The sequence below is a fragment of the Ischnura elegans genome, chromosome 2 (genome assembly GCF_921293095.1).
Source record: "Ischnura elegans chromosome 2, ioIscEleg1.1, whole genome shotgun sequence".
NCBI lineage: Eukaryota > Metazoa > Arthropoda > Insecta > Odonata > Coenagrionidae > Ischnura > Ischnura elegans.
The window spans coordinates 25,875,965-25,903,826 of NC_060247.1; the positions used below are offsets into that span (position 1 = coordinate 25,875,965).

The 27,862-nt window shown below is 36.3% G+C and overlaps 2 protein-coding genes and 1 long non-coding RNA gene across 6 annotated transcripts; 2 read left to right on the forward strand and 1 right to left on the reverse strand.

The window, feature by feature from the left end:
* Positions 1 to 78: 78 nt before the first annotated feature.
* LOC124153490 (calcineurin subunit B type 2) lies at positions 79 to 14,905 on the forward strand. Its single transcript, XM_046526689.1, has 6 exons — positions 79 to 187; positions 528 to 567; positions 1,578 to 1,754; positions 1,826 to 1,947; positions 9,081 to 9,203; positions 13,898 to 14,905. The coding sequence occupies exons 1-6, from the start codon at positions 185 to 187 to the stop codon at positions 13,943 to 13,945; spliced, it is 513 nt and encodes a 170-aa protein (XP_046382645.1). The 5' UTR covers positions 79 to 184; the 3' UTR covers positions 13,946 to 14,905.
* A 3,838-nt stretch (positions 14,906 to 18,743) lies between these two features.
* LOC124153491 (protein angel homolog 2) lies at positions 18,744 to 25,756 on the reverse strand. Of its 4 annotated transcripts, none has more exons than XM_046526692.1 (8): positions 25,590 to 25,756; positions 24,868 to 25,224; positions 24,390 to 24,711; positions 24,224 to 24,307; positions 23,967 to 24,130; positions 23,813 to 23,882; positions 22,922 to 23,672; positions 18,744 to 19,250 (listed from the first exon to the last, which is right to left on the reverse strand). In XM_046526692.1, the coding sequence occupies exons 2-8, from the start codon at positions 25,216 to 25,218 to the stop codon at positions 19,085 to 19,087; spliced, it is 1,908 nt and encodes a 635-aa protein (XP_046382648.1). In that variant the 5' UTR covers positions 25,219 to 25,224; positions 25,590 to 25,756; the 3' UTR covers positions 18,744 to 19,084. The 4 variants fall into 4 exon arrangements, with proteins under 4 accessions (XP_046382648.1, XP_046382646.1, XP_046382649.1 ...); XM_046526690.1 differs by having other exon boundaries at positions 25,308 to 25,756; XM_046526693.1 differs by lacking the exon at positions 24,868 to 25,224.
* A 762-nt stretch (positions 25,757 to 26,518) lies between these two features.
* LOC124174023 lies at positions 26,519 to 27,241 on the forward strand. Its single transcript, XR_006868840.1, has 3 exons — positions 26,519 to 26,560; positions 26,637 to 26,856; positions 26,946 to 27,241. It is a non-coding gene; the product is annotated as an uncharacterized LOC124174023 (long non-coding RNA).
* The last annotated feature ends 621 nt before the right edge of the window (positions 27,242 to 27,862 follow it).

Here is a 27,862-nt window from a genome sequence, read left to right on the forward strand (position 1 = left end):
ATCAATATTTAACCTATTTATTTAAGGAAAACAACTTTTGTTTATTTCTGCGTCAAAAGGATATGGCAACGTTGTAGCGATCTCCACCAATTTTACTATTTCCGGTGGGTTGTGATAACTGTACCGATTGTACTGCATCAGTTTTGACAGCTAAAAGTGGTAAACTGGAAACACAAATTTGAGAATGGTAATTTTCCCTGTTCACGTTTTCAATTGGAATTTGGAAAGGAGATTTCTTCATGGTTATTTCATTCATGTGGATGGAACATTCGTCTTTTTGGCGTAGATCGTTGCAAGTAGCTTTGGAGGCCAAGATGTCAAAAGCCTATGCCTACTAGCTCGTTTAATCAACAATGTATTCCATGGGACTATTATATGTTTTAATTATGATCAAATAGATGTGTAAAACCTTCATTCTAACTGTAGACTTTGATTATGTCTTTGTGGGCTACTTCTGTATCGTCGCACTGAGACTAAGGGTCAACAAGTACTGCAAACGTCTTTATGTCTCATTTTTCCATTTCCAGGGTAATGAAAGTTCTCTGCCAATGGAGCTTTGCTCCAACTGTGAGTATCTGTCTTATGGTCTTATCTTCTAGTGGTATTCATCTGGCGTTTATGGTCTCAATCTCTCATTACCTATTGTTTTGGGATTACTACAATTTGCTTCATCACATTCTAGGAAGGTTGCAAATATATATCTTGTATTTGATGTTATTAGCCCAATTTCCTGTAACTTCGCGAGCATACGCTGTGGCGTAATTGATTAAATGTTCTCAGTCTCTTTAGTGTGCGAGAGTTTCTTGTAAAAGAAAACGATATGTTTTTAGTTGTGTACCAATTGATTGACAAGATGGAAGGTAGTCTTTTGTCAATTTTTTAAGGCCGGATGAGGCACTTTTTTTTACATAAGTTTGCATGACTTGATAAAAGTGGTATCATTACAATTTTCAATTAGTATTTATATACGTTGATTCTTTTACAAAAAGAGTTTTCTATAATCTGTATCTTATCCCCTTCTATGAAGAAAATTACATATGGTTTAGTATTGTGTACATCCTAAAATATTTGTACGTTTTTGGAGCGTATCGCTTGTCTAGGAAAAGCAACCTGAATTGTTATTTCAATATTACCTCAGATTTCTTAGAGCAGGAACTATATCAACTGAGAATTCAGTCGTTTTTCAATGATCATATGACTGATCCAAATGTCTCTTTGATCGAAGGCTACCTCATATTTCCAGGAGTGTTGATTATATCACTGTTGAAGATAATAAAAAAGTGGATAGTAGAAGTGGATGTTAGGAATGTTTTAAAAACCTAGATCTAGTTACTCTATGTACAGGTACTGCCTGCGATGTAGAATAAGTGTGTTTTGTTTGAAGTTATCTCTGTAACTAATGGCATTTAGCAATGAGTATTCATTTTTACTAGGGAAAGGATCAGTGTAATTTTGGCATTTCATGGATTGGGCACAATTAATTTCTTATGTAACGCAGTGGCCCTATTGTTTCTGAACTTTATTAAAATGGCCATTTTCTCGTTATGATGGTATATGTTTCATTTTATTAATTATAGTTGACGCTGATGAAATCAGAAGACTTGGTAAGAGATTTCGCAAATTGGACCTGGACAATTCTGGATCGCTGAGCATAGATGAGTTCATGTCACTTCCGGAATTACAGCAGAATCCGTTGGTGCAACGTGTAATAGACATTTTTGATGCCGATGGGAACGGAGAGGTTGACTTTAAAGGTACCTGTAGATAATTTCAAAGCCGTTTGTGGTGATTGGTAGGTACTAATTTGACATCATTCTGTTTGCAGAATTTATTCAAGGTGTCTCTCAGTTTAGTGTCAAAGGAGACAAGGAGTCCAAGTTAAGGTTTGCCTTCAGGATTTATGACATGGATAATGATGGATACATATCCAATGGAGAACTCTTCCAAGTATGTACTCTCCCTATCTAATCACATGTTAGTCCTTGATATTCAATATGCTTGAATTTGTGTAGGTTTGCAGACTTCTGGCAGCTTTTTATGGTGTAAATATTTACATTTACTTTCAATTAATAATACTGTAGGCCTAAGTATAGTATACATTCACATACTTTAGTTGCAAAGTTAATGCGTGAATGCCAGAACATAAGATTGAGTGCAGGAATGCATCTGGTAACCTCCCAACCAGTCTGATTGCATGAAAACTGATAAGAGAATCTATTCTAATCTGTTTCATTCATTTGTGCATAATGTTTCATTTAGTCACATACTGACAAATATGTATTAAAATAGCATGCAACCTAGCCTTTATGAATTTATGTGAATGATAGATCATTAAATATTGAATGGATTTTTGAATCCAATTGTGATGGAGATATCTGGTAAATTAATTCTTCAAACCTTCACACAGTATGTCCAATGTGTTCACATAACAGCTGATACTTCGGTAACTTTCTTATGTCCATCATCAGGGTAGGCATTAACAGGATCCTATGGGATGCTTAAGCATTGATTATGGTGTACCTCAACCAGTGGAACAGTTTTGAAGAATTTAGGGAACAGCTGTGATATCTGTCCTCACAAACCTCTTCACTTAGTATTGTGTGATGGAAATTTTTCACCAACTCACCATAATGTCCTCAAAACCTGTAGTTTGCAGGTGGAGTGCCCAATGGCAATTTGCATTAGATGATCTAGTTCTTGCTCTATCATTCACTCAGTACTACAATTGACAGTGGTTAGGTTCCTCAACTCGCAGGTGAAATGGTGGGGCTGGAGCTCTCCTAAAATTAAGCTGCAAGCATGTATTTTACACAGTCAGGGTAGGCCCTACTTGTATAGTGTGGATTTTCATTGGAAGAGTCAGAAGGCTTCACTTCGGTAGGATTTGATTCCGGTACCCTTCATTCAGTACCCAGATGATCCACCTAATGGGCTACCATGCTCCCACTTGTTACTCCCACTTGCTGTTACATTTCAAAGGTAGGCAAATTAAGGTAGGAAGAAAAGATTATAGAATCGAGATTCTGAAAATATCATAGCCCTGATTTTACCTACTTATAAATCATTACCCAGAGGAGAGAGCTTTTTTTTGCTATTATGTTTTTGTGATAGGATTGAATTTTTGCATTGACTCTCAGGAATGGATTACTTAATTTGTATCAGTTATTCTCCCTTTGAAGTTATGTCACTTTCCAATTGTCCTCCATACTTTCTAGCGTTTGTCTCTTATTTGCATCTCTCGGAGCTCTTCAGCAAAGGTGTTACTAGCCTTGCCATAGAAGCTGTTTTGTTATTTTGATGATGTTAATCTCCATGTTTTTAGTATCATGCCAGTTAAACTGAAGGTAGTTCTTAAAGTGAAATGTGGTGCATTGTTTTTTCTGCTTGGTATAATGTGAGCGGTCTCTCAACGTCCTCAAGCTATTGTAATTGTTATGTAATTTGTAAGAAAACCCTAGAAAGGCTAACGTTGCTTCTTTTGATACTAATTATGTATTTATCAAGTTTTTCTATGTACTTTATTAACATGAATTTTTTTTGGTGAATCAGTTTGCAAAGTATTGTTTTACTCATTTATTGCTGTAAAATCTGTAATCATTATGTTTTTGTGGGTAAAATGTAGTAATTTATTTGCAGCAATGCTGATTGATCTGTGGGAAGAGCCAAGAATTAGATTGACAGTGGGAAATTCTCTTGTTCTCATTAAGTTTTAAAATAGATTGTGTACTGGCAAGTGGTCAAAAATTCCTAACCTCCCTCTGCAAAAGCTGAAATTAGGAATCCTCTGGTTAAAGTGAACAAACAGATTTATGGAAGTAGATTTTGTTCTTTATTCATCAAAACGTGATAGTTCATCAATCAAAAATACTTATGCAATTCATTACAGCATTATCAAATGATGTTATTAATAAATATGCTTTTTTATTTCTTCTAGCCATGTACATTTCCTCAAATTGATGAAATAGGTTAATTTTCATTCCTCAAAAAGTCTCACAGGGATAGATTGAGCGGTAAAAAAAGCTTACTATGTAATAAAACAAAGAACTTAGTAATCCATGGTCCAATTTATTCTCTTTGGTTAATTCATCATTAGTATGTTCTTATTTGTGGAATGCATTTCTTTGGAAAAGTATCTAGCGCATATAATTTGGTACAAAGAGATCTATGGTTGAATGTTGTAAATGAAAGCAACTATTGCTCCACGTTGTCCAGTTAGCTAAAGTAATAAAAGGATAAATAAGGGAATAAAATGGAATAGTTGCTAAATCTTACATAGTGGTATCCGTAAGCATAGTGAACAACCCTTTGAAACGCCGATCGGTGAGATGGAAGGTGTTTAAAACTCAATTTTCATTTCTTTATGTAGTAAAAAAGTGAGCTCTTATTTAAATGTCTCCTTAGATTCTCTCGGTTCCTAACTTTGACATTAATTAGGTGTTGAGGTTATAAGTTTGAGTTGTCTAAAGCAATATTTTGAAGCATTATGGCATTTGGGTAAAAGTTCAGATTCTAATAAGTACACATGCAAGTATACTTTTCATTCTAAGTACATATTTAATTTTCACTTCAAATTTCATGTATTCATGCTGTTGGGTTTTTTGGTCTATCACTTATAAAAGTTGAATTTTCATAGGCCAATGTTCAGCACCTTTAATTTCACATCACCTGCAGCATACAGCATGGTGATTGTTTGGTGATATAATATCAGGCAATGATAGTACTTAAATATGTACCTCTTCAAAACAATAAAAGATGTTACGGCCGTTAGAATTAAAATGTTGAGTGTGGATGGCATTACCATGCATGGCAGGGGTTTCTAATTCCTTGAAGCATGTGATGCTTAATGTTCACCCTTATTCAAACGTGAGAGTACTTTTGGTGGAAGAAAGCTATTCATTCATGAGTGTCAGCCCTGAAACTATTCATTACAACTATCAAAGAAGGAAAATGAATGAGAAATACCTCCTGTTGGTATATTGACGTCGTTGTCATTTCTGAAGAGCATGGCACTCTACTGGGTATGTAGAGGTCTTGCCTACTGACCAAAGGGTCCTGGGTTCAAATCTTAGGTGAAGCTCTTTGACACCCCACTTCAAAATCCTCTTTCAGTGTGAGGTTACCCAGGTAAAGCAGCTGTTGCCAGTACCCTGAGTGAACAAATTTCACATGCCAGTGGCTAAGTGTGGGCTCTATAATCACTTGGTATTTTCCCAGGTACTATTACTTGCCATAGAATCAGTTGAAGTCATTTAATGAGGCCCTATTTTTCTACTTGGCAATGTTATCTTCATTAGAGGTTGTTTTAAAAGATGAACTTGGTTTCCCTTCCCTAGTTTCACTTTTCTTAATTGTCTGAAGACAAAGGCATTACTGCCTCATTAAAAGGTAGCAGGAAAAGAGAATCTTTGTAGGTGCTTAAAACTTATTATACCAGTTATTTATTGGACTGTTTGATTGCTGTATAAAAATAATCAGTAGCCAAATAAAATTTTTTCCCCTTGCAATCATATGAAACAAGTGAAAGTGGATGTAAAAAGGGATATAGTCAGTTATAGATCCTTAGGGCAATTATATCCACATCTGAACATTACTTCCTCTATTTTGGGTTGTTAGAAATCTTTGCCTACAAATTTACTTACCTAAATATGATTAAACTAAAATATAAAAGCATTGTTCTTATAAATCGGGACAACTATACTCTACAAGTAAGGTTGGCCAGTCTGTGATCTTAAAGTCGAAAGTCAAGATGTCTACTAACCTGGAAATACTTGAATACTGGAATTTTGCTCCAGTATATGTCTGAATATAGTCCCCCTTTTTTTCCAAAAATGTCCGCGATAAAAGTTAAGGGGGGGAATTTTTAAATTTTTTCCTGAAACTGCAGCCTTTAAATTAGGGGGGGGGGACTATATTCAGAGGGGGGCTATATTAGGAGGAATACGTTGTGTACCTCTTTCAAATCCTATTCATTAAAGCCTTTTGTGCTAATAGTTACATACTAAATATACTGTACATATTCACTTATTTACTGCTCATGTTTGGGAACTACATATTTAGCAAGAGCTGCTTGCAAGTATGACTTTAATGGGGAACTTGCATGAATTTTTTTTATTTCATAGGCGGACAGAAAATTATTTTCTGAATACAACAAAGAAAACCGCATGTAAATCTGAGTTTTCCTTCGCGAGATATTCAATGATAAATATAACGAATTTTAAAGCGCGGGAAAAACTCCCTCACCCCCCAAGCCACTGCCGACGAAGCCTCGATGACGTCAAAGGTGCCTAAACATCACGCGAAGCTATTGTTGTGATTGTTTGTAATAGTTGCCAGCAGTTGTGAGAGCTTCGTTTGTTAGACGTATTGATTATTTTATATTTAAAGATAAATATCCGACGATAGAGGCTTGGAAGCCCTCGTATTTTGCATTATTTATAATATTAATATCTGAGTAAGGGCATAAAATATAAAACTGGAGCAGTTAAACCAAAAATTTGATAATACCTAAATAACATCGTTGTAGGAGTCTGAGCCACGGCCATTGGAAGGGGGATACGTTAATTGTAAGTTGATGTTATCGACGGCATATCATTCATTTAAGTATGTAATTAGAACGATTTTGATGTTTACTAATGTCCGCTTAGCTTTTATATACAATAACTTCATCCGTTTATTCGTAGGTACCGGAGAATTCGTCGTTTAGGACTGTCTGTGCTTGTATTATGGGGTGAATTCCAGTCAATGCAACTTTTGCTCGCTGATTGGAGACATCTAGGAACATTTTTGTGCCAAAATAGTGTTATTTTCAACGTGACATCTCCCGTTAAGCTACTGCTAATAATCACAGTGCCAGTGGTTGTAATGCACAAAGTTTGACAAGGTTGAAAAATATCGGCCAAGAGTTATCAGTGTTCCATCGTGATTGAATTGTAAAAAGTGCTATTACGCTATCGATAAATGTCTAACAGTAGTGTAAAAATTGTCAGTGGCGTGCTAATCTCCGTTGTTCACCGTATATATGACATTTCACGATCACGCTATTGAAATAAAAACTGTGTGAAGTTTGTTATTCCATTATTTCAACGAATAGTAGTGAGAAATGTCACCTGTGTCACTTGTGTGGGCTAATTTAAGGGTTTAAATCAGTGAATAAATAGTTGTATTCATCATAACGAGTTCTGTTATTTTAAGTTGTACGTGATGAATATAAGAATGTGATAGTGACATCCAGTTTTTGATAAGAGTATTTGCCTATTTCCCACTATATTTTTATGGTATATGTTAGTATATTGTTTAAGGATTTACCTATATTATTGAAATAGGTTGTAGCTTGTGTGTGTGTTGGCAGCGGAACCGATTCGCGATCTCACATGTGGATTGTGTGCAGACTGTTTTGCTTTGAATTCGTACCGTAGGACGGATAGGAATACCGTCTTCGTTAATCCGGCGTTGCCAAATTCAACAGCACAGCTTACTCTAATGTCAACAGCACAGCTTACGATCGTTATCCTCCAGTATTACAAGTTTCTTTTACAACTCGATTTGCCGCCGACGTATAGCAATAATTTGTCTTAACAAATTCCATGAGGGTCGTGGCATCAATTTTTGGTGTCCTAAAAAAAGGCTGGTGTCCTAACCCCCCATGCCACACGCCTTTTAGGCGGCTTGCGGGGTATTATGTAGACGTAGATGAATTTCAGGTGTACTATTCGAACGAGTGGCAACGTTATCATCCATTTTTCTGATAACCAAAACACACGAAGTGAAACGCTTGTACTTCATCATCCCGATGCCGCATTATTAATATCCCAAGTAATAATCTAGGCACAATAGCAATAGGAAAACTTGCCCAAGAATAACAGAACAAAATAAAGTGACGATGAGCGGCTAAATACTCCCTTAAAACAAATTTTACACCATGCGCTTAGCGTATTTCCCTACTCCCTACGGTTGTTTAGGCACCTATGACGTCACGCCTGGCCTCGGCAACGCTCGGGTGTCTTCGCGCAGTGGTCGGCTCAGAGAAATTTTTCTCGATTTTAAATGCAATTTTTTTATTTCTTTTGATGTTGAATGGAGAAACTGAAGGTATTTTTGCGAGCTAATGTATCCATTTGACTTATTCAAAATAGTTTTTAGAGCAATCTACGACCCATGCAAGTTCCTCATTGTAACTTACTGTGTTTCTAACTGGAGAATTTCACTGTCATCTTGAGAAGATTTAAGGTAGGCATCTTTTCGAAAAGGTATCCTCAATAATAATAATAAATTCGTTTATTTCAATGATATTATTCACAAAGACTAGAGTAATGTGGTGATGCCCGTGTTCTTTTTTGCTCCCATTTTAGTTCTTGAGTTGAAGCTATACATAATTTTTAGATGATTCATTGAACCTGATCTAATTGGGGATGTAAATGGATACAAAATTTCCAACAATCTGGGAAGGTTAAGTTACCAAATTTAATTTTGCTTTCCTTGCTTGACTTTTACTTATTTTTAATGTTACTTTTAAATGTGAAAACTAGTGAGTATATATTGAGATTGGCAAGGTGGCTGCGTTGAGGATAATTCATTCACCTTGGTGAAAATTTTGTCCTTTGCCATTGTAGATTTTATAATCCGTTGCATTAATCACGCATGGAAAGGAACTATGTAGTATGTTAACCTTTGAAGCGCTTCAGAAGGTCTTTTACTCTGATGTGAGGAAATATATTTTTATGAACTCCTTTAGGCTCTTTATATTTATTCTTCCGTATTCATCTTAAAGAAACATCATGTTATGATATCTCTTTTTTAATATTTTCAAGGTATTCTGAGGTTTTATTTTGTTAATGATGTAAGGATTCAAGTTTAATTAATATTAAGTAAACGCTAGAACTTAGCCATGGATTTTTTTGACTTGGGTATTTGAATTCCATGTGAATTTTGAATGGAGTTAAATATCCCATTGGTTGATGGTACAAGTAATCTGTCGCTATATTGAAAAGCCATATCTGAATCTAACACCAAATATTGTAGTCCGAATAAAGCTATAGGAAAAATGCTTCATTTAAATTAAAGAAGTTAAAACTTTTTTTCAGGTTTTAAAAATGATGGTGGGCAATAACCTGAAGGATACTCAGTTACAGCAAATTGTAGATAAGACAATATTATTTGCTGATAAGGATGAAGATGGTAAAATTTCATTTGAAGAATTCTGTTCGGTAAGTACCTATAGCTTTCTCAATTATTATATCAATATTTTTTTATTTAAAAATGAATTTTAATCAGTACCAAAAACCTGGTATAAAGATTAGTGTCTCACTCACAAGAAAAAGTTACTGAGAACTCTCTTGGATTTCAATCATATTTCCCACACTTATTATCCCAACTAATCTAACAAATCCTGTGAAATATTTGCACTCTTGTAACCAAGGAAAAAAGTCAAATAAAAATTTTGGGTTCAGCAGCCCACCCTATGCAATCAAGCAGTGTACGTGAGGGCAGATCGGAAAAATCGAATCCATCTGGTCCAATGAAAAAAATTGTGGGACTGATAAAAAATAAGGCCTGATAAATTTGAGACCTCTAGTGAACCCGTGACCCTCAAGCGCATATCCAAAGTTTGCATACCTTCATAGCAACTCGAGAGGCCTCTTCATAGACCGTAGGCTCCTTTCCTTTGTTCTCAGATCTAAAAATATTTCATCACCTCTCTTAAAGTTAGTAACATTGATTTGTTTAATGCTGACGAGGCGCTAAATAAGGGACTAGTCGTCTCAATACGCATCCTTTTTTACCCTCTACCATCTTCCGATTTATATTATCAAAGATGAATGCCCTCCTAGCAGCACACGCGGGATGAATTTTGCTGTATTTGAGGCGTGGGAGGGGACGGGATTGGCCTGCTGCTCTTGTATCCGCGACGCTGCATGAGCGCTGGAATATTTTCTTCACGGACTCAAATTAGGCATTTTGTGGCTAAACGGTGTCAGATACGTCAAAATGCATGAAATTTTTCCTATAAGGGCAGTATCTCAGCAAAATCTGTAGGGAATGACCATAAAATATTATATTTTCGAATTTTGACCCTCCCCCTCTTAATTGCATTTGTGCGAGGGTCAGGGGTTCACCTAGAGGTCTCAAAATTTTCAGGCCTTATTTTTGATCGGTCCCACAACTTTTTTCATTGGGTCAGATGGATTCGAAAAAATCGATTTTTCCGATCCGCCCTAGTGTGTGTGTTGGCTGGCTGTGGGCTTGCCTTAGCAATGGTTTCTCACAGTGGCTGTTGGCACTTTCTATGCTTTTGTTTGATGCTCTATGCACCTGCACTTTGGAAGAATGTTTAATATTTTTACTGGACCAGTGAGTTATGTGTGAGGTGAGAATGAAGGTCAGATTTATGTTACCTGTAACAGCTTCTGTGGCATCTTCATGCCAAGGTTTTCAAATATGGAGGAGTTCTTGTTGATTTGAGTGAAAATTTTGGAATAAGTTTTTGAATACTCCAAAAATATCATGAAAGTATTTTCTCATATGCAGTGCAACCCCACGCTCAAATAAACTCTCGCTATAGCAAATTGTTGCTTTACTGGAGGTGGAGCAAATAAGAGCCAATAAACCCATTGTCAACACTTACATCGGAACAGGATTGATGCGGCAGTGAATACATTTATATGAAATAAAGCATAAATCTAGACGAAAGGCAATGTTTTTGTTGCATCACTAAATTTCCTTACCTGAATAACAAACTAGCCATTCAATTTATGAGCGCTGTACTGAATAAAAATAATGCAAAGTAATGCTTTGTCAACAAATTTTTCTATTTATGTTGTGCATTTACGTGATCAATCTATTATTTTGATATTTTCCTCTGAAAATTCAAACTATTGCTGATGAAACAGTAATACGGTTATTTAATGCTTCTATTGGTGTATGTTTATTGTTCCCGTACATTTCACCAAAGTTATGTGAAATAAAGTATCGCATTCGCAAATAATGATCTTGCCTCAAAAAACCTTATATATCATCTAATGTAATATCTTCATTATCTACACTGAAGAGTCTGCTAACATTCTGAAAGATATGTTTAAAAATGCCTAAGTTTCAAAAAAGATCCATTACTCCCGCAATGTCATTGAAAAAATATATTGGGTGTATCCACGACACTGCAATAAAAGCAATTTGAATTAAAATTGGTAGCACAAGAAAAGATATCAACTTGATATTATTTCATGAAAAATTTAACGCAGATATAATGCTGATTTCACAGTAAAATAAAAGCAAGCTGGTAGAAGATGATGCTTCTAGATGCAGGTAATGCACTGTTAGTGATGGCATATGTGAAAAGTTGATGCTGCGCTTTGTTTTTTCAATTTAAAAAATTCTGCATTCTTTTTCATGTTTCACAGTCATTATTGAGGATTTAAAATCAATTAATTCATACTTGTAAGTTTTGTTGACCTTAAGGGTCCATCAAATGCGTGTGCATTTTTAACTCTTCGTTGCATATCCTACCCATGCATGTTATATTAGCTAGTTTCTTTCAGTGTTGAATTTTCAGTGGAAAATACCAAAACAATAGATTGATCACGTAAATGCACAACATGCATGGAAAAATGGCTTCATCGGTTGTGTATTGGGATAATGTAGACAAAGCTATGCTTTGCATGATTTTTATTCAGTACGGCGCTTATATATTGAATGGCTAGTTTGTTATTAAGATAAGGAAATTTAGTGATTCAACAAAAACATCTCCTTTCGTCTGGATTTATGCTTACGTTTATCGCATAGAAACGTCTCCGTTGCCACACCAATCCTGTTCCTATACAATAGACTCTCGTTATTACAAACAACCTTATTACGAAGTTCTCGTTATTACAAAGCAAATCATTGGTCCCGATGAAACAGCCTATCCAATCGATGGTAAAAGAAGAACATTATTACGACATTACGAATGTCAGTCCTGGTCCCTCCGGCTACATAAAGAGCTTTATTACGAAGTTTCTTGATTAAGTAACGGCATTTAGGTGGATATAATCTACTCTACTCTACAACCATTGCGCTACGTTTAAGTTCTCCTCATGCACTGTGGGCAAGACCATCAATTATGGTTCTATCTTCAGTAGGAGATACTTCAGTATGCATGCACCATCATAAAATAAACTTCATTTCTGTGGAATTATTGTGACCCACTCATTAATGCTCATAAATTGGACGTTCAGTTAGTCCTCTTCCCAGGTACATTCGATTAACGAACTTTCAGGCTTATGAAAAGACGAAAAATTCTAGCGTGCCCGAAATTTCAAATTTGGCACCTTTCGAGTTGGCTGATGCGACACGGTGTGGCGTAATGGAACTCCCACTTTGGGCATTATCTGAAAAAAGTATCACTTATGTCACAGAGTATGTGACGTGAAGTCATGACCTGTTCAGCGTTTCGCCTGTTTTTCCTTCCCGTGGACAGCAATTTTTTTTGGCTCTGGCTGCGTCACACTAGATCTGATCAGTTTGTCACAATAGTGAGTTCTTGCATAATTTTAATGCAGTGTTGCTGGATAACCGCACTTCTCGAAGCCTTACATAGCTTAATGAACTAAAGATTCCTAAAAGAAATGTTCATACGAACTTCGTTATTACTAATCTCCGGTTTTTCGTTACCGTCAACTTCGTAATAACAAGAGTCGACTGGATAAGTGTTGACAAAGGGTTTATCAGCTCTTATTTGCTCCACCTCTGGTAAAGTGACAATTCCCTTTAGTTGAGAACCGTGGTGTCTCATTTTATCAAGGTTGCACTGTGCATTGTTTTCACACTTATTTGTCTGAAATATATGTTGTTCTATTGACATTGTTAGCATTTCATCCACTCATGAAGTTTTATCCTTGCTTGGGCACTGGATTGGTTTCAGTGATGTAAAAGTTGATATATCGGCCTACCACACTTAAGAGAGGGTTAATGTGTTACCAATGAGTTGGAAAGAAATTGAAAATCTTATGAAAGTGACCTTTTTTTTACCTGAAGAAGTTTCAACTCCTGTAAATGGAAAACAAAAAATTCTTTCCCTGCCATGCAGTAATCATAGTATCCTCATTTTAGAGTGACTCTTTGATTATTTTTATCTGAATGATTACACAATTGCCAACATTGGTTGCTGAAATATCGATTTCATTGATGACCTTCTGTATAGGCTTTTCATAACTCTTTTAATAATTAGAAATTCATGTAAGAGAGGCACCCTCATTTTCAGCTGCAATTTCTGGGAAAAGAGGTACGTCTCTTACGCAAGTTTATAGGGAAATCTAATCCATTGGTGTGCCTATAGTCCCAAATTAGATACATATGTACAAATAATGCGTTCTAGCTTTCTGTGGAAGTTCAGGTTTTGAGGTAAAACAGAAGACATCATAGGTACTTGTGCATTTACGGTTGGCTCAAACTCATTTAGTTTCAGCATCAAACTTTTCTATCTTTCTCTGCAAATTCCTGTTGCAGGATTTTTTTTTATATTTCCCTCCTTGTCCACGTCTCATCTCTTAGGAAGTCTTCATTCTTCACTACAAAGTTGTTTACCATTATTGTGTTGACATTAAGATTTCCTACAATTTCTTTAACTGAGCCACTCTAAACATTTAAGGAGCTTACTTGATTAAAACAGTAGGCATGAATTAAGTTTTCATGAGTCCATGTTCCAGTTTCGTCATATTATTTGTATTCCATGGAATATTAAACATGGCTGTGATCTTCCATTGATGACCCTCTATAAAGGCTTTCAATTCCTTTGGGTATGAAAAACCTTTAAATGAAGGAATTTCGTGGAATAGGAATCCTTAGATGAATCACCATGTTTTATTGTTAATTTAAAAAATTCGGGATGCTTGGTTAGTGAATAATAACCCATGTTCTCCTCTTACAGGTTGTTGGCAACACAGACATCCACAAAAAGATGGTGGTTGATGTTTAATTGATACTATGTATAAATTGTTTCAGATTTGTACCTTTCAAAATTGTCCACTTTCAATGTGTACTAATTATAAGAAAATAATTTTGGGAGTGAAAGCTGTTGACTATTTGTACCACAATGAATTTACTATCTCTTCCATGTTACTTTGTAAATTAATGGAAATATCTTTATGTAAATTTTCTACCACTCTTTCTAACTAGTGAAAAGCTTGAGTCAAATTAATATTTATTGTGTGTAGCTTATGTAGTTAAGTTCCATCTTAGAAGATTATATACTTGTTGTATGACGTCATGTTGTCTTGCAAATACTTTAAAAGGAAGTTTTAATTCAGTACTTTGTTGAATTGTACAGATATACACTCTACATAAACTAATGCCAACTCATGGGAGTGTGCAATAGGTTTGGGACTTACATGAGTTATATTTGTATTTATACAGTTGTGTACTAGATGATTTTTGTTTTATGTAAATTATTGCTATTAGTGATAGAATCTCTTGAAAATTAAATTTGCATACCTGCACAATTATTAATCAGAAATAGATGTGTGTATAAATCTGAAACCAAGTAGTATTAGATGGTAAAATGTTCATCTTTTCCTTGTAGAAGCCATTGTGATGAAGTTAGATTTGAAGCAAGGGGGAAATATCAGTGATTCTATGGTAGCATAAAATAGCTGATTTTTGTCTGTTATTTCAATGTTGTTAATAATAATGAACATTTTACCTAATATTTATGTTATATCTGCATGTGCCTTTTACAAAATAGCTCCTTGTATTATTTTGCCTACAGAGGCTGTTGATTTCCATTGTATCTATCTGTATAAACACTTGCTTAAATTATAACCATGTTGAGTTGGCATCTTCAATGGATGATAATTTTGACATTGCTGTTCATTATTTAATTGTTCATCATGTTTGTTATATTTTTTTCATTCATCTGAATAAAGTCAATTATTATTAAGGTGTTTTCAGTCATTTGTAATGGGGAAGTTGCATGAAATTTTTTTCATCGAAATAATACATGATTCTTAGCAATTTTCACCAGGAATCTGTTTTCACTAATCAAACTTCTCGTTAACCATTGTTTTTGCCATTAAAATTCATTTAAAACAGTGTAATCCGTCTTCAAACGCAAAGATAGCTCTGATTGTTGATGACGTCATATCTCACCACAGCGTTTTCGTTTTGCATGCATGGCCAAAGAAGCTACAATGAAGCAGTGGCTGAGTAAGTGAATATTTCGGTATTTCTTAAATCAGTGTTTTCTCTGAGAAATTTTATGACGTTTTTTAGTCACGTCAAATATTTTTCATCCATTTTCTGTATTCATAGAAATAGAAACATCGAATATATGCAAAATGGAAGACTTGTTTCATGAAAGGCTGTTGCGATAATCTCCCAAAGGTGGATCCCATAATGATGGCATTATATTTTAAAAGTAACCCGGACTTTTTGGCTGCAGAATTTAAAGAAGTGAAGGCTTCATGGTAAGTCTTCCTAGTTTATTTAGTCATTACTGGACCAGCTTATATGGAAACAGAAGCTACTTGGCATTTGCTTAAAATAATGATGCATCTAGTAAGTGCAAATGTATTTTATATGGTATGAGATATGATTTTTTGCTTTCAGTATGATATCAGCTTTTTGATTCAGTTTGTTGTGAAACACTTCATAAGCAAAGATTTAAGATAATTTTTCTATGCACATTATATTCTGTTCAGTTTTAAGGTGTGTTCTGTGTACATACTGTCTAAAGTGTGTGCAGGTTTTGATAGGTTATGTGCTTTTGGGACCGCTTTTATAATGGCTGGTTAACGATAAACATAAAATAATACAGCTTTTAATGTCGGCTATGAAACTTCTATAAGATGCCTACATAATAATTATTTGGCAAAATTCAGTCATTTATGTTAAATGGTATTAGGTGCGCAACTAAGTTCTCGCTGTTTTTTATATGGAAAATACAACTTAAATTTGAAAAGATGTTCTTAAATTAATCAAAGTATTTTCCGTCGCTACCTGCAAATTTTTGGCATCATTGAGGCAGAGCCTGAATATCGTTATGGTATAAGTGTTAGTCTTTTAAAGCCATCCTCTAATCCTGCATTTTTGCACCAAATGGTTTTCAATGCACGAATGAAGGACAAGCAACTTCTTTTCTCTGGCCTTTCTTATTACTCTCTCAACATGTATCCTAAAGCTTTCTAATTGCTTAGTTAGCTTAATTTCATCTGTACAATTCCCTATATTCTTGGAAACAGTGGCGCAGCGAGGTTTTTTTTTGGATAAAATCCCTCCCAGAGCTCAGACAATATTTTAAGTTTAATCTATTTTTTTAATTGGATACTTATAGAATATTATAAGGATTAATAAAATATCCCTCAGAAAAAAACTCACCATTTTGAACCATTTATCTTAAATTTTTTTCTGGCGGAGGGCCCCCACACCTCGTGGTTACCCTGACAAGTACGCCACACCCCCAGTATTAGTTGCACCTGAAACCCCCCCTAACATCACCCCTGCTTGGAAACACTTGGTGGTCTAATTAACTCTCAAAGTTTACCACTGAATGAGTGAGCAGTTTGTTTGAACCCATGATCTACCATTACCCCACAGCCTTTTAGAATATGCTCTAGAAATCCAGTCTATGAGAATGGCACTATCTATTGCCCGGCCACCTTAACCCCTCGAAATGAAATTTTCTAAAGAAGAATCGTACGATTTATTTCATTTTTGATTGAGTTAAGATAGAAATATTTGGGCTGTAAACATTTTATTTATTTTACAGCAACGTTAAAAATGATTCCTTTGAAATAATTGCGTTTGAAAAACATTACTTCTATTTTTCTTTACTATCAGCAGTATAATGCACTGATTACTGTAAAAAAAAAAACGGATTTAGAGTTTCCTTCACAATTCACTTTAATTACTTTATACCTATCGCAGTGTAATTAACTAAGCACAGTTAGATACGCTAATCACAGTAAAAAAACTGATCCATGCAAGAGAAAATGCGTTATATGTCATTCACTGCAGTGAGTACTGATCTATTTTTTTATAATCCCATTCAGGTTAAACTTCGCCAAATTGGGTTACCTGGCATTTCATTTTCTATAATTGACTCTACATGCAAATAGGGAACAGGAAAGGGAATTGGCATATTAAGCAGCATCTTATTTTCGTAAACTCAAAAAACTAGCCACCAGAATAATGGAAGCAGAGAAATATAGTGCTGCTGTTGAGGATGTGACATAGAGATCTCCTGGGCTAAAATATTGAAGGATTCTTTAGTCTAATTTTCCTTAACATAACCATTACAAGCAATCCAATCTTTCCCGATAGCAAATTGACAATAAAATAATTTTCACTGTCAACCCTTGAATACAACGCTGGCTTTTTTTCCATCAAAAACAAAGTACCTATATTTTGTCTTTTGGCTACTTATCTCCCCGTCTGATTCCATGTCAGAGCTGCTGCTGCCGCTAAATCACTTATCATACTCTTCTTCAGTCTTAGTTAAATTGCAACTCTCACTAGCTGCGATACCATCTAGCTTTTCCAGGCGGAAGAACTTCATAGGAGAAGTAGGAGCATTGACGGAAAGTTTTTTTTTCTGAACACTAACAGTTTTTGTTACTGGTTTCAATTGGCAGGACTTTTCCTGACCTGACTTTCCACCACTTCCTCAGGTTGTATTTCCTTCTGTGGCACTAAGTCAGTTGATTGGAGGAGGTAGTGATTACATATCATTGAGTTTTTTACAAATTGTACACTCCTAGGTAGCAAGTATGGCTTTGAGGGAGTTCAGATAGGAATACTACGCATGTGAATCAATTGATTTCGGAGAGAGGGAGGGTAGCCTACTGAATGTACCCTTCTAAGTCCTCTTATCATGATTAATCAGTGATAAATTTAAAAAAATACAATAATTATAAGATATCGGATGCTACGAGGGCCATTTCTTTCAACCTATAGCTCAGCAAAAACACCATGCAAGCAACAGGCGGGTACTGCGCAAATGGGCAACAGCAAGTCCTCCGCACCACACGCTCAAGTCATTTCTCAACATGATTCTGTTGAAATTACTTTCTTCTGTCTTTATCACTGATCTTCACGAACAACTCACGTCATTTTCATCGGCAGATCATTCTTCCTCTTCATCGCCTTAACCCACATATTTCTTCTCACTTATTTGGCATAAGGACGAATATTTTATTAGAATTTTGTGATGTATTTGAAAACATAGGCACCACGCAATATTTATAATTTGACATTATAATCAGCACTTCACTTAGGTAAACATACAGTCTTCCTGGCGTAGGTGTGCCACAACTATCTCCAAACCCCACGCCTCGGTCGCTAGCAACTATGTTTGGCGAGAAATGACGTCACACCTCTTGGACACACTACTTTTGCTTGCACCCCCCACTCCTCCAATTTGACCTTTAACATCTCGAAAACTACCGCTAGTATTGAAATTTCCTCCAGTAGATATTCTTTCCTAGAGGTTTACTGCATTTTTTACAGAGTTTAAAAAAAATGTGAAAATTCCCCATTAGGGTAAAAGGGACAGTTTGGTTTGCATGAAACATTCTCATCAGGCCATAGACTAAGTTTGGGAGGCCAATTTACTGCCCATATCCTTTATTGAGAGTGGGTGTTTCATACAATCTCGTGGCCTTCACCACAACAAGAAGGACGATTTCTTGAGCTGAACCAACATTTTACTCTGGGTTTAAAATTCTTAAAATCTATGGAATACAAGGAGTCGTAAGGTCAAGTAAATTAAAAGACAAACCTTAAACTTCAAAATATATATCTGACAACATTCTTTTATATCACAACATAAGTTAGCATTTGTACAATGAAATATTCTAGATTCAAAGCAATGTGGACTGAGTAGTAATTGTTAACAACACAAATACTGATTAGTCCCAGCTGGGGTGGAAAAAAATAAAATTAAGGACTAGGACTTGCTGCCATTCATTATATAGACTGGTGAAAAATGGTAGTAATTTTCCTTTTAAAAATAATTCAATAAAATACATTTTTTTCTAAAATAATGGCACTGATGACAAAAAATTTTCTTTACAATTATATTATTTTGCTACATCGGAGAAAAATGAATTTTGAGTCGACATCAAGTCAACACGAATCGGCACACAAGTGGAAAATGATCTGAGGGGGAGCCTAAGTTTGGAATTGGTCCATATGCAAAGCATTCTTCTTTGCATAAGAGGCCCAAGCGAGATATCAGTTTAAGTTTGCCTTCTATTGGCTCCAAGCTGAGACCTCTGGTTAGGCAACTGAAACATCAACATTTCAAAATAAAGTCAGTAAAAGAAACCATTAGCACTCAGCTCACTTATGATAATGAAATTGAGTGCATTCAGGGGAAGTGAATGCTCAGGGCACTAGCACAACAGCTGTAGAAATTCTTCCTGAATACGACAGCTATGTAGCGGCTCGGTCATTTCTTGGAGTGGCCTTTCCAGCCACTAATTGCCTGAGCACATACCGGCAGGAACTCAAACATTGGTGTTATGTGGCCAAGGGTGAGTTGCTAGATCATTCAAAAGGCAGTACGTAGTGCCCACTCAACATTTTCCATTAAGGGATGCTGAGAATAAGTTATGTAATGGCCTGCGCGTGTGGTGAGAGTTCTGACCACTCACTCCACCTGAATGCATCCATAGGCTCTGGTACATTGTTTGGGCATAGCCCTCTGGGTAAATACCAGTATGGTGACCCATATTTTTTTGGTTACTTCCAAAACAACACAGGCCCAACATCACTTAACCCAAGAAGAATTAAATAGGAACCATTCATTGGGAAGGTCTTAAAAAACCTTTATCAGTAAATAAATTAACAAAATAACAATCATGATCATATTTACAAGTATGCAGGAGCTAATGAAAGTCATTGTTTTTTTGCTGGCAGGGAGAGTTCATTATCCCAAGTACTTACCTGGTATGCAATACCTCTCTGCAATAATGCATCTGAGGTGTGATATGTGTAGACAAGTGGACTTTGGATATAATTTTTATCAATCACACATATTTGAACACGGATTGCGGAAAAAAACATTTCTTTAGAGAGCAACCTAAAAGAGAACTATCTTTTTAAATATTCAACAAATTCCTGGGGGGTGGGTCCTTATTTCACCACTGATAGGACGCCTAAGGATGGCAGATGAAATTGGGGTAAGTTGCACTTCATGCATTAAGTTCAGTAACATCACTTTGTTGTATCACTTTTATTACTTAATTTGAACAACACCAGTAGCAGCTTGATCAGACTCAATGTTAACCCATTTAAGCTCATTAATCTGGTGGATGTAGTACCACTGAATGCCTAGGATTTCAAAATTGATCAAAATAAGGCATAAAATCACATTTCTTCTCGTTATTTACCACTGTAACATGCTTCATTTCAGTAATTGGAAAAGAAGTTTAAAAATTGCTCCCTCAATGCATTTTTAACCATTTCCTTGATTATAATTGCCTCAGTGATAAGGTATCAATTATTCAAAGTATATCCTGGAAAATACATTTGCATGTTTTGTATGCTGTTAGCTTATTTTTTTTTCAATGAATGCGTTTCCTTAGTCAAAAGGCCATCCATGTGTTCCCTATCCCCCCTTTTCTATACTTTATGCCATTTTTGGGTGTGATTCCTCATCTATTTGTAGTTGATGATACCCACTAATCAAATATATCATGGTGAAGTAACAGCTGTTTTCCAAATAATCTAGCACCTTTACTATGTTTGGGAGAGGATATACATCGGGAGTGGTAATAGAATTTAATGCCCAGTAATCAACACAAAGTCTGTAAGTGGTTCTTTCAGCTAACTTCTTTGGCACAATAACAATCAGTGTTGCCCAGGGACTAGTACTTGGAACAATCACACGCACCTCAATCTGATCTTGGACCAATCTTTCCACTATTGCCTTCTGGTGGAATGGGATTCGGTAGGGTTTTTTTATAAATAGGTTTCTCGTTTGGCATCAGGATATGATGTGTCAACTGTGTTGGAAGTAGTGGACCCTCACATGAAATCAGATCTTTGTGATGAGTGCCAAATTTTGGGTTCTCTATCCACGTTCATCATTGGTGATTGACAATGGTTTCAAAAGCCATCTTGCTTTCTTCTTCAGGTCGAAGGTGAGAAGTCTTGATTTTTCACTGCATAATATATAGCACTGGCCATCCTTCCTCTTAGTGCTGAGTGGTCAGCACTCTCTCTAAGCTATCCATGGTGCAAAATGAACAAATATTTTGTTTTGGGTCATTATTGCATGGCTCCTCACTAGAGTATTTGGATATTTGTGATAAAAATTTGAGTTTTTAAGTGAAGTTGATGGTTCACAGTGGCAATTCACTCAGAATTTTAAAAAGTAGAACTGAATACTAGGAATACATTTTGTTGTCCCAGACCAAACCAAGGAAACGCATTCATTGAAAAAAAATAAGCTAACAGCATACAAAACATGCAAATGTATTTTCCAGGATATACTTTGAATAATTGATACCTTATCACTGAGGCAATTATAATCAAGGAAATGGTTAAAAATGCATTGAGGGAGCAATTTTTAAACTTCTTTTCCAATTACTGAAATGAAGCATGTTACAGTGGTAAATAACGAGAAGAAATGTGATTTTATGCCTTATTTTGATCAATTTTGAAATCCTAGGCATTCAGTGGTACTACATCCACCAGATTAATGAGCTTAAATGGGTTAACATTGAGTCTGATCAAGCTGCTACTGGTGTTGTTCAAATTAAGTAATAAAAGTGATACAACAAAGTGATGTTACTGAACTTAATGCATGAAGTGCAACTTACCCCAATTTCATCTGCCATCCTAAGGCAACAGTTTCGAAAACCATCCTGCTTTCGTCTTCAGGCGAAGGTGAGAAGTTTTCATTTTTTGCCATCTTATATAGCACTGGCCGATCTCCCCGTGTGCTGATTGGTCAGCACTCCCTTCCAAACGTTGCTGATTGGGTAGCCATGAAATGAATGTTACCAATGTTAATGGTCAATTTTAACCTCATTTGAAAAAGGCCAGATTGGAGACCATGGGATGCCACTCCACCGTGACGTCACAGGGGCCTAGATGCTATGTGAGTTGTCACCATGAACAACGCCGCGGAAACCTACGCACGAATTTCAGTGGCTACCCAATCAGCAACGTTTGGAAGAGAGTGCTGACCAATCAGCACACAGGGGGAGATCGGCCAGTGCTACATAAGACGGCAAAAAAAAGAAAACTTCTCACGTTCGACCTGAAGATGAAAGCAGGATGGCTTTCGAAACTGTTGTCAACCATAAACGACAGACGCGGCTGGAGAACCCGAAGATTAGCAGTCATCGAAAAGTTCCACTGATTGTGAATTTCTATTTATTTCTTTTTGGAGGGAGTGTGGTTAAGAGGTCTCCTCCCATTGCTCTCTCCTTCCATCGCCTTCTGCTGGCCTCCCACGGGTATTGATGCAGATTCTCATGCTTCTTGGATGCTTATCAGGTAGGACTTGGAGAGGACCATGCTTGGGTCTGATCATAAAGGTGCCTACTGACAGAAATGTGGCTGGGAGCAGTGACAAGGAGTCAATGGGGTATTGAGTGCTGAATGAGAATGATAGTAAAAGTGTTTAGAGAGAGCATCGAGATTTTTCCTTGCGATATCCCAATCAAATTGCTGGGTTGACCCCCGGTGAGTGCAGGGGGTCTTTAATGCTGCTGATATGGATGATGTGGAAATGAAATTTAATTAATATTACTGGAAGCATTGTCACCTTGACGAGTTACTCATTAGCAGATAACGTGACTTAGAGAGTTAGACTGGAGGTGCAAAATTACATCTCAGACACAGCTTTAAAATGATCTTTCACAGAATTTAAAATTACACTGGCCATTGATTAACCAAAAGAGAATTTAAGGACTTCTGGAGTGAAGTAGCTTACTTTACTTACCTATAAAAAATGTAATCCACCGTGACCCATTTATCTTGTTTTGTAGTGACTTCTTTTCCACGAGAGTTTCTGTGTTCATATACTGATTTCAATACAAAATTGTGACTTAGGTGCCCCTTTCTTCTTTCCATATGCATTTTAAATCCATCTTCTGGAGGAACTTCACAAAGTTTCATCTCCCGGAGTTTTTTGATGTGATCAGAGTTGTACACTTTTAACTCACTCAATTCTGATATTCTATCAATAGAGGATGATTCAGAGCTCAGCCGACCATTCACTAGACTGAAATGCTGGCAATTGCTAGTAATGCCAAGAACATCGAACATTTCATCAGAAACATCATTATCCAGGAGAATTCCTGTTGTCAAGAGTTTATACAAGCTTGATTTCGGTGTCACATTCAAATCGCCGGTGACAATGAGAGGGTAGTAAGAGGATGGCCCATCATTCTTGATAAACGCCAACCTCTCCAACTCTGCAAGTAATAACTGTGTTTGTGCAAGTTTTACATCCATTCGTCTTGGATTGTATAGTAGATGAGTAGTAGCCACGCATAAATGAGATAAAGATGGACAACATTTTGAGGAAAATCTCGCAATCAAGGCCACATTATCTCTGTTTAAAACTGGCATCATAGGCTGCATAAACTCAACAGTGGAATACTCTTCCAAGTTAAACACAGATTCTTTATAATAAATGGCAACGCCATCCGGCTTGTCTCCAGTTCGCTTCTTGTATATACCTTGGTATCCTAAAAAAAAAACTGTAACCTCAATTCCACAATCTTTAAAAGGTAAAATGACTCACAGACTTTCAAAGTTAATATGTATGGATTAATGATATGATCCATACATATTACAAGTAAAGATCACAGCTATGAAAATAACCTACCCAACTTCTGAAGTTCAGGATTGTAAAATGACTGTAAATGACTTTCCTGTACTTCTTGCAGACATAAAACCTGGAAGAGGAAAGTGTTCAACTCAAAAAAAATTACAAACTTAAGAGAGAAATAAATCTTCCTGGAAGTTATAATATGCCTTACATCTGGTGAAACACCTTCTATCTCTTTAAGTAAAGCCTTACTCCGCCAGTCCCAGCTAAGGGCGGCTTGGTTATGATTGTAATACAAATGTGGATGACTTTCAAGCAGTAGCTGAGATAAGACATTATATGACATAATGGTGAAGGGTAGTGAATTTTCTTCGCCTAAAATTGAGAACATTTCCAATTAAAGGTAATCACCTCACAAAATACATGAATTCCATTGTAACTCTCATAATAAAACTTTATTTATCCCACCTTTTTGGCTAACAACAAAACTTCTTCCATACTCGGTGTACTCCAATTGGCGAAGCTCTTTGAGCTGGTTTCTCTTGCGGTCAACTATAGACATAGGTTGCATTATTCATCAGAGCTAAAAATCCTTTCAATGAAGAAACAAGAAAAAACAATAGTGAAAATTAACCTTTCTTGTCGTCCATAGACTGAGAAGAACCTCCATAAAACTGCTGCGTGCTGTCAAAACACTCATTTGGGCTTCTGAACAATGCTTCAGAAGTACTTGTGGGAGGTACATGTTTCATGGCATGTACACTTTGTGTGCCATTTCTGGTTGATTCATCAGCTTTAACCTCATTGTGTTCGGGATTATTAGCCAACTTCTCGAATATAATACATACTTCACCGGGGTCATCTTCCTCAACTTCTACAACCTCAACGTCTGAATTTTCTGGCTTCATTTTCTTCAGAGGGGACTCATCAATCATAGACATGGCACCAAAGTAAATCTAAAAGAAAAATAAATACCACCGTGGAAGCTGAATTTAATATAACAGCAAACACATTTATAAAAAAACAGCTGAGCTACCGTTCAATAAGTGATAGGCATGTCAAGAATTTTTCTGAAATCATTTAATTAAAAAAATCATAATTCACTCCCATACCTGATATAGGCAAACAAATACGGAAACTATATTAAATGCTCTTTGAATGGTTATATTTTTCACCTCTTGTTTTTTAGTGATACGCCTCGATCCAAAGGCTACAACACCGAGCACTGAATAGCAACATATACGGTGACTATGGAAGGCAATTCGCAAGTTTCGCAGTTGTTCATGCCGAGGAACGAGAAATGATTCGTAGAAATCACATCTTATTTTACAAGTGTAAACGTAGGGGTAGCATCTGGGACATTTCCGCGAATATGTGCTGTTCTTATCAATGCACTTATCCACTTGAGCAGCTTGGTAAATTTTGATTGCGAAGCGTTTGAATCGCCTAACTGGCCTCCACATGTATGTCTGCCCAAAGAAAAAGAAATAACACAATGTCAATACACCTAATCTCTTTAATACTGCACTGCTAAACAACAAAACTAATTTACCTTTCAATTGCGTCTTGATAGCACAAGGTATCTCAATTTTATCGCATTCTCGCCATACATACTATACTTAATTAACCATTGGGAAATGAGGTAGCGTCAGGGTTAAAAGTTATTATTGAGTGCACAAATGTTGTCTAGATGTCCAAAAATTCAACTCAAACTTGAGCTCTTTACGCCTACGTACACCATCCAACACTTTTCTCGCCGATTCTAAATATTTTGTTCAAAAGAGCAGAACTAACATACTACATAGTCGGGAATAGATTCACGATTATAATTCACCTGGCTATTCACATGAGCCCTAATTCCTCGTCCTGATTATGAATGTTCCAACCGCTCCGACACATAAGAAATCCATAGAGATTATATTACTAGAGAGTAGAGTAGTTTAGAGTATTTATGAAAAAATCGCTAGACGTGACGACCATGCCATCATAAAACATGACCACGGCGAGTAGACTTGTAGGTGAGGGGGGGAGAAATTCGCGGCGAAGCGGGGTAGCGCCGCTACCCCGGCCACCGTGGCGTGGCAATCGCGTGACGTCAGGATAACAGCCAATCGGCAACGACTAGCAGACAACAGCAAACCGTTTGTAATCGTTTGAATCTAAACATGCCTTCGTCTCAACGTTGTCATGCTTTTGGATACGGCGCGCGGAAAACTCCTGATAGCCCTATCAAATTGCATTAATTTCCTCGGAATGAACGTCTGTAAGTACAAAGTGAAAGAATCTTGTAGTATAAGTTGGCCATTAATGCACTGAAAGCCAGTAGGTGAGACCGGCGATTCCGCTGTATATCCCTGTTCTTCCAATTCACTTTCAAAATTAATGAAACAATCTGTTTTTATGTGACATATCGTACTTAGCGTATAATATTCTTATGTTCTTGTAGTATCTGTGGATTTTTTTCATTAGTGTCATGCTATATATGTGCTGTAAATGGTGTTATGACGGGGTAAATGCAAGTGCAAAGGGTGGGGACTTAAGTACTATTAGGGCATTATTTTCTTCCATGCGAGAGACAGTCATTCACTATAAGATAATTTTCCACAGGAGTACCCTTATATTAGGGAAGCTGGCGTGATGAGTAATCCCTTTGAAGATAGTCCTTTCTACTCCTCCAACACTGTGGCAAAGATATCCTATCTTTATTTCAGATTTGCGGGTGAAAAAATGTTCACCATCGATGACCCTCCACATCTCCTGAAGTGCCCACGAAACATGTTCATGGAATATGACAATAAAGAAGAGGTATAAACATTAGCAAATACTTCAAAATTGTCAGTATTATGTAAATAACCATAATTAATTATAAATTTTGTTGTAGATGACAGTTGGTGGTGTAGCTATTACAAGGGTTGGAAAATAGACCCACAATGAGGAGACTAAAGAATCTGAGTACAAGACACTGGGAATATCGTTCACTTCCCCAAGATATCCACCTCTACTCTTAATCCTAGGTGAAGAGAGAAAATGAAAGGGAGCCTTGCCGCCCATGCATTCTGTCGATTACTGTCTTCTCCATTTGGACATTTTTGTTCAGTTAGGTGAGTATGATTTCATACAGATTTGAGAAACTGTAAATAGATAAATTTAGTAAGGGAGACATCCATGTTATTTTTACTGTCTATTGCAGGGTGGATTGATTAAGGTGTGAGTGTGACTGCAGAAATCGTTCAATTCATAAAGCAGTTTTGCAGCTTTAATGGAAGTGCCCAACAGAAGAACTGGAATGGAAATCTTGTGGCCTCTTGCATGATAAATGTCAGCATCTGGAATTTTAGGAAGAAGGTATTGAAAAAGTTTATATATTTGTGATTCGCCAATTCTGTGCAGTCTCTATAGTGGGTATTTCTATATTATGTTATATATTTTATTTATCAAATTGCATTTCTCTGACCAAGCATTAGCCTGTACCTCTCCTGATGTTTTCACAAAGTTGTATGGTATGGTTTTTTGGAAAGTATCTTTCCCTGTTACTCATTTAGTCTGTTTAATTACTCGTGCACCAAGATTCAATAGAACACATCAGTCAGATTACACAACATAGCCAACATTCTTAGCACACCTTACAAAATTATTCGGTACATATAATGGCCTGATTTATTTCAACAATCAACGATGGGAATACCATTCAAGATATGTATAAACATACTGTTTTCTGTGTTAGATGAAGGAGATATTATTTCTTTGTATCTTATGAGACATTCTTTTCTCTGTCTTTTAGGGAAGTGTAATGAAACTTTGTCTTAAGGCCTCACCCTTAGTGAGCAAGATATGAGAAATATTAGTGAAAACAGTAGTTACAGTTTTTGCTACCAACTTTAATAAAATAACCATTACTTAAAGACAACGAGTACCAAAACCTCTAATTTTTGCATGGCAGTGGTAATACAGCCAACCTTTTGAACAGAGGACAGTAAAGGGCATCATGTTTTTTAAAAATTCATAGCCTAAATGCCTCTTTTTTTTATCTATAAAAATGGCCATTGTCTGAGACGAGGAACTCCAATGTATTCAATGAGATAGGTAGAGAAAGTATGACTCACTTTT

Bases quoted from the DNA above. Each gene is read 5' to 3' on its own strand.
- LOC124153490 (XM_046526689.1), top strand. The intron at 568-1,577 runs GTGAGTATCTGT...TATTAATTATAG, and splicing joins AATGGAGCTTTGCTCCAACT to TTGACGCTGATGAAATCAGA. The intron at 9,204-13,897 runs GTAAGTACCTAT...CTCCTCTTACAG, and splicing joins CATTTGAAGAATTCTGTTCG to GTTGTTGGCAACACAGACAT.
- LOC124153491 (XM_046526692.1), bottom strand. From the start codon at position 25,218: ATGTGGAGGCCAGTTAGGCGATTCAAACGCTTCGCAATCAAAATTTAC. The intron at 24,131-24,223 runs GTGGGATAAATA...TCTCAATTTTAG, and splicing joins TTTTGTTGTTAGCCAAAAAG to GCGAAGAAAATTCACTACCC. The intron at 23,673-23,812 runs GTAGGTTATTTT...TTTTTTTTTTAG, and splicing joins TCCTGAACTTCAGAAGTTGG to GATACCAAGGTATATACAAG.